The 11,108-nt window shown below is 47.7% G+C and overlaps 1 protein-coding gene across 1 annotated transcript; it reads right to left on the bottom strand.

Moving 5' to 3' along the window:
- Positions 1–359: 359 nt before the first annotated feature.
- kif28 (kinesin family member 28) lies at positions 360–10,969 on the bottom strand (the record flags this gene model as incomplete). Its single annotated transcript, XM_084144441.1, has 25 exons — positions 360–518; positions 651–796; positions 945–1,080; positions 1,218–1,315; positions 1,764–1,930; positions 2,284–2,418; positions 2,818–2,888; positions 2,968–3,189; positions 4,117–4,224; positions 4,904–5,022; positions 5,531–5,675; positions 6,061–6,184; positions 6,429–6,489; positions 6,591–6,681; positions 6,789–6,910; positions 7,070–7,212; positions 7,419–7,486; positions 7,938–8,049; positions 8,201–8,355; positions 8,798–8,905; positions 9,593–9,712; positions 9,835–9,870; positions 10,112–10,315; positions 10,497–10,688; positions 10,895–10,969. 25 exons carry the CDS (start codon positions 10,967–10,969, stop codon positions 360–362), a joined length of 3,117 nt encoding a protein of 1,038 aa, XP_084000567.1.
- Between the last annotated feature and the right edge of the window lie 139 nt (positions 10,970–11,108).

Here is an 11,108-nt window from a genome sequence, read left to right as displayed (position 1 = left end):
AACACTATTTACACTACATTAGTGTTGTTAGCATTAGCGTTTAATATATAATCCCAACTTGTTGACGATAAAACAAGGCAGGATGGAAAACCTAACTGACCCTGTCCTACTTGGCACTTGTGTAAATCTGAAGGGATTGAAAAGATGAAAGCAATATGTTGAAACTCCCACCTAGCCAATCATACAGCAAGGTGGAAGTACAGCATGTTTTTACTTATCAGATCCTTTCATATCTACATGAAGTGCCCTGGCCCTAGAGGTTGTGGCCAGGGGTCAATTTGGGATTGGGCATTACATTAGTTTGATTAAGTGGATGGGGGAGTTACAGTTTTCCGTTCAGGACTAGACGAGGATGGGAATCAGGACCAGATTCCTGAGCGTTCCCGTTTGCGTCGTACAATGGCTGCCACATCCTGTTTGAGAGAGGAGACGCTCTGCTCCAGCAGCTCTGAGAAATCACGCAGCAGACCACCCTGCTCATCCACAAACAGCCTGAGACCCAAGAGATCTGACTCCTCCTGGAACACACACACACACACACACACACACACACATAAACACACACAGAAACACACACATACACACACACAAACCTTAGATCAGTCAGTCAATAAGTAGGCAGGTAGATTGATTGATTGATTGATACATACACTAGGCCTGTGCCTGCGCAGGCGCTGCAGTTGAACCCTGACAGAGGTCATGCTGTGGTAGAAGACCTTCAGGGCGCGGGCGAACTCTGCATCACAGCTGGGCCTCAGACTGCTGCCTTGCCTCTCTGACCGACCACGACCACACTCTGCTCCTACACAGAGGAGGGGAGAGAGTGAGTGGTGTGTGTGTGTGTGTGTTTGTTTGTGAGAGAGAGAGTGAGAGAGAGAACTTGACAGTTCAGTTGTTTAGTGTGTGTGTGCTTGCTTGCACGTGTGTGTGTGTGTCTGTCTGACCGGTCCTAGTTGTATTGAGCTGATCCCTCAGTGTGTTGTTCTCTGTCTTCAGTGCAGCATTAGTGTTCCTCAGTTCCTCCACATCCTGCTGTAGGGCCCTCAGAGAGCAGCTCAGCTCTGAGCCAGGGTCCACGGTCTGCAACACACACACATTATAGTGGATACACATACTATTTAACCCTTTGAGGTCTCATGTAAATCTATAAGCCTGTCCTACAAATATGACAAATTCAAAATCTCTGAGTCTAGTACAGATGTCTGATGTAGACTCACAGTAGCTGTGTCAGGTGGTCCAGCCTGGTCGATGATGAAGCATCCCTCTGGAGTCATCCTCACTCCCTCCAAAGACGACACCAGGTCTCTACATCCCTCTGGACAGGAAGGTATCAAGCGTTACCCCGGTGTACATGCATGTGTAGCAGATGGGGATCTGTGAAACTCACTCCTCAGCCTGAAGTATCTCCACTTGCGCTGCGGAATAGCTAGCTTTTCGGTGGCGTGACTGGGTAAGACGCTTCAGGAGGGCAGTCAAGTGTAATTGCGAGGCAGAGGTCCTGCGTTCAATCCTCGGTATGAGCCGAATCAGGAGGAAAGGGTACTCGCTAAGCAAGCAGCATGACATCCTTTACACATGCATACAGTATGAATACAGTACGAGTTCCAAGCAGGCAAGTCCCAGGCTTACCCTTACTATCCTGGGCCCAGGTTTGTAGGCGAGTCCCAGGCTTACCCTTACTGGGCCCAGGTTTGTAAGCAAGTCCCAGGTTTACCGTTACTATCCTGGGCACAGGTTTGTAGGCGAGTCCCACGCTTACTTACCCTGTAGGCCCCAGAGCTCCAGCACCAGGGCGCTGGTCTGCAGGTGTTCCAGCAGGCCCTGGGAGGTGTGCAGAGAGGTGAAGTGGACCCGCTGGTCCAGCAGGGGGTTGACATTGTGCCACACGGCCGGAGTGTAGAGGGGCTGGGCACTGTCGAACATCCTGAACCTGGCAGGGGAAACGTGACGTCAGTCAGCCCCATAGAGATAGAGTGAGCAGAACACTGGCTGGAGACGTTTTGATTGGTTGGTCATAATGGCATTAGAGGAGGGCAGGTCTGTGAACTTCAGATCGTGGGGTGGGGGTGGGAGGCTCCAGCCGTATAGGCCAATGTACTCCTCACCTGATCTGCAGCCCTCCACCCTGATCACCCCACTCACTGGTCTCCTTTACTACTTAATTCATTTAATTTTAATTTAACCTTCATTTATCTAGGCAAGTCAATTAAGAACCAATACTTATAAATACTAAAGAACAAATACTACCCCCAAACCTCTAGCCCACACCTTTAGCCCACTCACCCTATCTGAACTCCCCTGTTCCTGGCCTGTTTGACCCAGCGCAGGCCACAGCACTGATCCAGGACCAGCTGGAAGTCCAGCCGTCTCCCCAGTAGCTCAGAGGGGTCGATCAGGATGTCATCCTCCCCCAGAGTCCTGGACACAGGAGGGCCAGGGGCCGTATGTATCAAACCTCTCAGAGTGCTGTTTTAGGATCAGTTTTGCCTTTTAGATCACAATGAATAACATTACATGGACAGGGACCTGATCCTGGATCAGCACTCTGAGACGTTTGATACATATGGCCACTGGCTACATAAAGTATCTAACACCCTTGATTCAAATAGCCAACCATTCATGTTCTTCTTCATGTTATTCTAAACTGCAATTATTTAAATCTGGGTTGTGTTCAGTAGGGCACACCGTAGCAAAATAAAAATGAAGATCTGTGTTCTAATTGGACAAGTTCAGTTTCAAAACGTTTTCTCTGTCCGTACTGAACAAAACCCGGTAAAGTGTCTGCCTCCCATTCTTCTGTAATGTAATGTTACCCACAGTCCTGTGGGGCTGCATGGGAGAAGCTGGGCCTGCAGTATAGCCTCCTCAGTGCCCTCTGACCCCAATACCTGGAAACACAGAGAAGGATGAGATAGAACAACACACACACACACACACACACACACAGTCAACCCAGCAGCACAGCACCTCCAGCTGTTCCTCCAGTGCAATACGGAAAGCCAGAGACTGCAGCCAGAGGTGGGCGCTGCCCAGGAGCAGGGGCTCCAGCGGATCCCAAAAAGGGTCTCTGTCTCTGGGCATGGGCGCCCTGGCCGCCCCCTCTCTCTTCTGCTCCATATGGTGCTGCTGATACAGCTCCTCCATCAGGAACTTACGGTTCACAAACTTGGCCTTGGACCAGAGCCACACCTGTGGGGAGAGGACAACACACTCACCTGAGTTACACACACACCTGACACTGAACTCAGCAGTATGAAGATATACATACAGTGCATTCGGAAAGTATTCAGACCTCTTCCCCTTTTCCACATTTTGTTACATTGCAGCCTTATTCTAAAATTGCTTGATTAACAATTTTTGCTCCAGAGTGCTCAGGACCTCAGACTGGGGTGAAGGTTCACCTTCCAACAGGACAACGACCCTAAGCACACAGCCAAGACAATGCAGGAGTGGCTTCGGGACAAGTCTCTGAATGTCCTTGAGTGGCCCAGCCAGTGCCCGGACTTGAACCCGATCGAACATCTCTGGTGAGACCTGAAAATAGCTGTGCAGCAACGCTCCCCATCCAACCTGACATAGCTTGAGAGGATCTGCAGAGAAGAATGGGAGAAACTCCCCAAATACAGGTATGCCAAGCTTGTAGAATCATACCCAAGAAGACTCGAGGCTGTAATTGCTGCCAAAGGTGCATCAACAAAGTACTGAGTAAAGGGTCTGAATACTTATGGAAATGTGATATTTCAGTTTTTAAAAAATTATAAATTTGCAAACATTTCTAAAAACCTGTTTTGGCTTTATCACTATGGGGTATTGTGTGTAGATTGATGAGGAAAAAATACAATTTAATCCATTTTAGAATAAGGCTGTAACATAACATAATGTGGAAAAAGTCAAGGGGTCTGAATACTTTCCGAAGGCACTGTATCCTACATACACTATATTCACAGATTATAATCAAATATGGCTTTGGAAGAAAACCACAAGTGGATCTTGCAGTAATTTAGGGCTTGATAGTGTTCACAGCTAAATGGGTTAAGTTATGTTCCATGTAGAGATATTAGAGTCATCTAGTATGACAATATTCAGGAGGCATGATTGACAGCGTGGTCTCCCCACCTGTTTGTTTTCCAGTGATGTCACTCTGACAGTGATGTCCTTCTCCAAGTCATGACCTTTAGAGTCTGATAACGCCAGGTTCTTAATCTCCAGCTTAAACTCCACCCCCTGGACACATAATTAGATGACATCATTCATGTAATGGTTTAGCGTTACCCAGATTACATCCAGTAGTCAATACAAACTGAAATCCAGGGCATAACACTAAGAAACTTAGAAATGTAGTCAAAATACCATTAAATGTCATTTTTCTCACAAACACAAGGTACTTTGGTTTTAGGGATGTTGAGAATGATGGGGACGTAATGATCATTATGCTTTTAGGGGAGGTTATGATCTAATGATGTAAATCTCAGGATGAAATTGCCGCATTAACATGTAAATCATGCCTGATGGGGAAATCTAAAACAGAATGTAGGTTAAACCCATCAAGATTAAAGTGATACTTCAAGATTCCCTTTATCTACTTCCCCAGAGTCAGATGAACTCACGGATACCATTTTTATGTCTCTGCATCCAGTATGAAGGAAGTTAGAGGTAGTTTCACGAGCCAATACTAACTAGCGTTAGCACAATGACTGGAAGTCTTTGGTATTTACTAGCATGCTTAGCAGTTACCATAGACTTGGTAACTGCGCTAGTTAGCAAGTGCGCTAACGCTAGTTAGCAACTTCCTTCAAACTGCACGCAGAGATATAAAAATGGTATCCACAAGTTCATCTGACTCTGAAGAAGTAGATGAAGGGCTTCATTGCCAAAATCCTGAAGTATCCCTTTAAAGGGATACCTTGTGTAGCTCCTGGCTCATCTGGTTGGCCTCAGCCACCATGGGCATCAGTTTGATGTAGTCATAGAACACAGCCAGGAGACTAGGGTCAGTCTGACTGGGGACTGCACTGGAGTCACCTACAGGGGGAGACACACACCTCATCAACTTCTCTGTGTGAGACACTACATTTACTTCATTTAGCAGACGCTCTTATCCAGAGCGACTTACAGGAGCAATTAGGGTTAAGTGCCTTGCTCAAGGGCACATCGACAGATTTTTCACCTAGTCGGCTCGGGGATTAGAACCAGCGACCTTTTGGTTACTGGCACAGCACTCTTAACCACTAAGCTACCTGCCACCCCACACTAATACCTGTAGGTAGTCTCTTTCCCTCTCGCACACAGTAGCTCTCTCTCTAGGAGACTGATACTTCTCCCCCCGTATCTCTCTGCCACTCTCTTACACACGCTTTTGCTCTCTAAAACGGATTCTCTCTCTTTTTACCTGTGTCACATACATGCACACCCACACACACCCACACTCCCTCCCTCTCTCTCTTTCTCTCTCTCTCACTCTGTCTCTCTCATCCTCTCTCTCTCTCCCTCCCTCCATCTTCATCTCTCCTACCCTGTGTCTGCTCCTCACACAGTGAGTGGAGGTGAATGCCCTCAGCGGCTGCCAGTTCAGACTGGAAGTAGTCGTAGTCGTAACGACTCCAGTCGTCCCCGCCCCTCTCAGACGGGTAGCCAATGAACAGGTAGGTGCTGTTAGAACCCAGGATGAGTCGGTCCTAGAGGCGAGGGGGCAGAGGACGGGTTGATATGAGGGTAGGAGTCAAGGACTAAAACCATTGTCCACTTCCGAGGGCATAGTGCATAGGATAGGGGCAGTGGGGGTCATCACAATCTGGTCATGCTAGAGAGGATGGGAGACTAACTATGGTGATTATTATTAGCCATTAATGTTATTTTAACCCCTAACCTTTACCCTTACCCCTAACCCTTATCACTGACCTTAAGCCCATATGAAGAACTCATGCTCATGTTCTTGCTCATCAGTTTTGACCATGTTGCGACTTCTATCTGAACTACGCTGAAATAAAGCCACTGTCCTATAGTTCCACAGAGGGGCCTGTTTCAAAATGGCCGCAATAGTTTGTTTCCATGGAGACGCACCAGGTGCTGCAGCTCGGTCTTCTGGGAGATGGGTGTTCCGTTGACAATGACCTTTGACCCGGCCAGTGGGGTCAGGTACACCCTTCGCTGGACGTTAATGAACACAGCATGACGCTCCTGGATCCTGAGGTGGTGAAAGGATTTATTAGAGACCTTCTTTATTTTCTTTTTTTTAAACTATTTATAAAATGTATGTACCAATCCCAGAATGCCCCCTTTATTGATGTCATAAATGAAACAAACAAAGCAGCACCTGTCTGAAACGCAGTCTGCATTTATTCAGGTTTTGTACTTGATTAAAAAAAGTGTGATGAATTCAAAGCCAATTTGCACATTTTCAAAATCCAATTTTTTTGTGTCATACTCACCCTAGGCCCCTGACTGAGATAGACCTGGGTGAAGAGTCAGAGAGCCCTATATCCCACTCACCTATAAAACACACATATACACACAATTCCCAAGGTCTTGATGGAGTGTGTGTATGGTAATTTGATCGTAGAGCTGTAGTCTGGGGCAGAGAAAACACTCACCCTCCTGGATGAAGAGCTTGACCACCCCTGACAGCTGAGTATCCTCGTTGATGTTCAGGATGTACGGATGCATCTGCATCATCCTCCGCTCCTGAGAGAGAGAGAGAGAGAGAGAGAGAGAGAGAGAGAGAGAGAGAGAGAGAGGAGGAGGAGTGAGGAAGGGGGAGATATGAGGGGCGTGCGTGTGTGCATGCGTACCTGTGTGATAGTAGCGTACTGCTGCTCCCAGTCCTTCAAGGCCTCCTGTAGATGTTGTTCCCAGAGTGTCTGGATGGCTCTGATCTGCAGCTCGTTATGGGTCAACAGCCGACGCAGTTCCTCTGGACACAGCAACAGCAACATAAATACAGCTACATATTAGTATACTAACATTGTTGCCCACTTTCTCTTCCCTCTACCCTCACTCCTCCTGCTATCCCTCCAAGTCCCTACTATGCTGCCCTTGACATCCCTCCCCCCTATCTCCATCTCCAGCCTACTGGTTTCGTCCTCTGCCCTGCGTCCCTCCTGTCCCAGACGGCTGAGTCTCTGCAGCAACCTGGCGTTCTCCGCCTTCAGCTCCTTCACCAGGCGCTCCGTGGGACTCTCGTTCACCACCGCACGGTTCTGGATACGCTTTGCCCTGGAGGGGGGGGGGGGGGGGGGGGGGGTCCAGAGGAGTAGAAAGCGGTGGGTTACGTGGGTAGTAAGGGGGAGAGGGGGTGAGGGGGAGGTGAGCGAGATGTGGATGTGGGAGAGAGGTGAGGGAGAGACACATAACCCATTGAATCATCAGATAACCAAAGTTGGACAGCTTCTAACAAAGAAGGAATGCTGGGCCTACTGTACCTTTCAGCATAGCGCAGGGTTGAGATAGACTCTTCATAGCAGATATCAGCCGGACTCAGAGCTGCAATCTGAGCATTCTGGGATTTAGTTATGACAGGCAGGGCTTATGGTAAGAGAGTTCAAGACCAACTCACTTTTTGTGAGTTTACCCACCATAATATTACCACATTTTTGCCAAAACTGTGGGATAAAAAAAAATAGCTAATCATATGATATTAATCAAATCTTTATATTTTATTAGAGGTGCATGGTACACTCTTAGAAAAAAAGGGTTCCAAATGGGTTCTTCGACTGTCCCCATAGGAGAACCCTTTTTGATTCCAGGTAGAACCCTAAAGGGGTTTTACCTGTAACCAAAAGGGGTTTACCTGAACCCAAAAGGGGTTTAACCTGTAACCAAAAGGGTTCTACTTGGAACCAATAAGGGTTCTCCAAAGGGCTATCCTATGGGGACAGCTGAAGAACCCATTTAGGTTCTAGATAGCACCTTTTTTTCTAAGAGATTAGACAAAGGGTTACCATGACAGTACGGCTGTTCCCCCCCAGGGCAGACTGCAGCAGCTTGGTGAGGACAGAGTCTCTGTATGGGATATGGACTACTTTCTTCCCTACCGCTACATCAGCCAGGGCACTGCAGAGAGAGGAGGAGGAGGAAGGAGAGGAAAGGAGAGAAGAGGAAGAAGAGAGTATCAAGTAGGAAGACAAAAAGCAGAGCTGGCGAAAATGGGGGACTAGTGAGTTTTTGGTGACATGTTGGTGTGGAGGGCAGATCTCTCCCAGACCTGATGACGTTGCCCAGGGTGGTGAGGCTGAGGTTGATGGCTGTGCCCTCTTTGAGCCGGTCGGCCTCGGAGCCTGACACCCGCTGTCTCTCGCTGCCTGCCAGGTCCACCAGGTTGATGTTAGACTGCTTGGTGATGCTCTCCTTAGAGAAGATCTGCAGGGGGACAGGAGAGGGTCAGAGATACAATAAGAACACCAAGGGCCATATCTAACACCCAAATCAACCCCTTTCGCCCCTACCCCCCTTGCCACCTGTGTACATCTGAAACACAGGAGGTTGGTGGCACCTTAATTTGGGAGGATGGGCTCGTTGTAATGGCTAGAGCGGAATGAGTGGAATGATGCCATTCCATTTGCTCTGTTCCAGACATTATTATGAGCTGTCCTCCCCTCAGCAGCCTCCACTGATATGAAAGGATTGGACAGATGTACACATGATGTATATTTAGCATGTCTGATTCAGCTAGTTAAGGTCTTGTTGAGAAGCTAATAAGTAGAATCAGGTGTGTTAAATTAGGGTTGGACTGAAAACCCACAGGACGAGGAAGAGGGTTGGGCAGCCCTGGATTAGGGGTTGACTGGGAAATGTGACTCACCTGTTTGAGCTGGAAGATGATGAGCATGTGTGAGCGGCTGCTGTTGGCGTTCATGTGTGTGGTGGCCGTGGTGCGTATCCTCGTCCCCTGCTCCATCAGCTGCTCCACCTACCAAATATGTAGGAATAAATCAACTAGCTTTTTTGAGGGGAAAAAAATTATTTTTATTGATACATTTACAGTGAGCTCCAAAAGTATTGGGACAGTGACATTGAAATTATACAATGACTATGAGGTTAAAGTGCAGACTGTCAGCTTTAAGTTGAGGGTATTCTCATCCATATCGGGTGAACCGTTAAATTACAGCACTTTTTGTACCTAGTCCCCCATTTTACAGGACCAAAGGTTTTGGGACAAATTCACTTATATGTGTATTAAAGTAGTAAAAAGTTAAGTATTTGGTCCCATATTCCTAGCATGCAATGACTACATCAAGCTTGTGACTCTACAAATTTGTTGGATGCATTTGCTGTTTGTTTTGGTTGTAGTTCAGATCATTTTGTGCCCAATAGAAATGAATGGTAAATCATGTATTGTGTCTTTTTGGATTCACTTTTATTGTAAATAAGAATAGAATATGTTTCTAAACACTTCTACATTAATGTGAACGCTACCATGATTACGGATAATCCTGAATGAATCGTGAATAATGATGAGTGAAAAAGTTACAGACGCAGAAATATCATACCCCCAAGACATGCTATCCTCTCACCATTACAATAACAGGAGAGGTTAGCTTTTATAGGCGGGGTATGATATTTGTGCGTCTGTAACTTTCTTACTGAACTGTTGCACCTGTGGGGCGCTGTCACAGGGGACCCTGCGAAGCCCCTCCACATAGAAGCCTCTCTGCTGCTCCTCTCGGACACGCAGTCCCCCCGGAGACCGAGACCCCCGTGACAACAGGTCAACCACCTGGAGGGGGAGGGGGGCAGGGGCTTGGGGTCAAAAACTGGACAGGTCAACTGTGAACTGTACTGTATATGTCAAATACTCAGAGTTTTCAACAGGCATGACAGAGACATGCCCAGACTTACCTGTTCATTGTAGATTTCCAACATGCTGAAAAAGACCTTGGGGAACAGAGGAGCCCATTGAAAATTATTAAAATCGAACATTATTTCTGGCTGTGATATTTGCTTTTGTCTTCTTGTTTTGTTTTTGTAATTATCCTGTGTTGTGTTTGTCTATTGGTGCAGTATGTCTATATGTACTGTATGCTGTCCATTTTTTATGATTATTTGGAAAGATATGTTATTTTATTCAAAAAAATATATATATACATTACAGAAGTCACATTTCAGACCTACACACCTGGCACTGTCGGCTGTCCTGGTTGGCCCTGATGGCCTGAAACAGTCTGTCACAGAGGGTGGGCACCAGGCCCTTGTTGGGTCCGTACCCGACCATGGAGTAGCTCTTCCCTGAGCCAGTCTGCCCGTAGGCTAGCAGGGTGGCGTTATAACCTTGAAGGGCATTCTCCAGAATCCCCTCCCCCAGGTCCTGGAACACACTACCCTGAGGGGACAGACAGTGTTACTGCCCTGAGGGAGACAGACAGAGTTACTGCCCTGAGGGTGAATAGACAGAGTTACTGCCCTGCCCTCCTCAGAGTATCATCCTCCGGGCTCCTCAGGTAGGTACAGACAAGAGAAGACTCTTCTCCTCTTCTCCCCCTCTCCACCTCCGCCCTCCTCACCTGGTCAGCGTATCGTCCTCCGGGCTCCTCAGGTACATACAGGCCAGAGCGGTCTCTGGTGAAGCCGCTGTGGGACCAGTAGGCGTAGTCAAAGCAGAAGGAGCGTGGGCTCTGGCTGTTACGAGGGTCCTGGATGGTGATGGTGCTGGAGGCCATAGAGATTATGCAGTGGCTGCCCGCGTCCCTCTCTCTCTGGGGACGGGAGAGACGGGGGAGGGGACACACCAGTGCAGCAGGTATAGTATTGGTGGAGGACCACATAGTACACAAAACACAGTGCAGATTGGCATAATAGCATGACATAATCTGATGATGGATCATGTCCTTGAAAAATTAGTAGGAGAGAAATACTAAACCCAACAACAACTAAAAACATCCCAGATCTGTCCACAACTGACCTTGTTGAAGGGTCTGACGCGTACGGCCACTTTGACACAGTCCTTCCCCGGCATCTCTGCTCCTTTAGCCCTCATGATCCTCCCTGCTTCTGTAAGGGAAAGGCTGGGTGACACCCTTCACCCACTGACAGCAGCACCAGGGATGCATCTCAATAGTCTAGAGCAGCTTCCTCGTCCTTGTCTTCTCTCCTCCATCTGCACTGATGTTTAGGAT

Source organism: Coregonus lavaretus (assembly GCF_964263955.1).
Source record: "Coregonus lavaretus genome assembly, chromosome: 27".
In the NCBI taxonomy this organism is placed as follows: domain Eukaryota; kingdom Metazoa; phylum Chordata; class Actinopteri; order Salmoniformes; family Salmonidae; genus Coregonus; species Coregonus lavaretus.
This window is presented reverse-complemented; position numbering and strand designations above follow the sequence as displayed.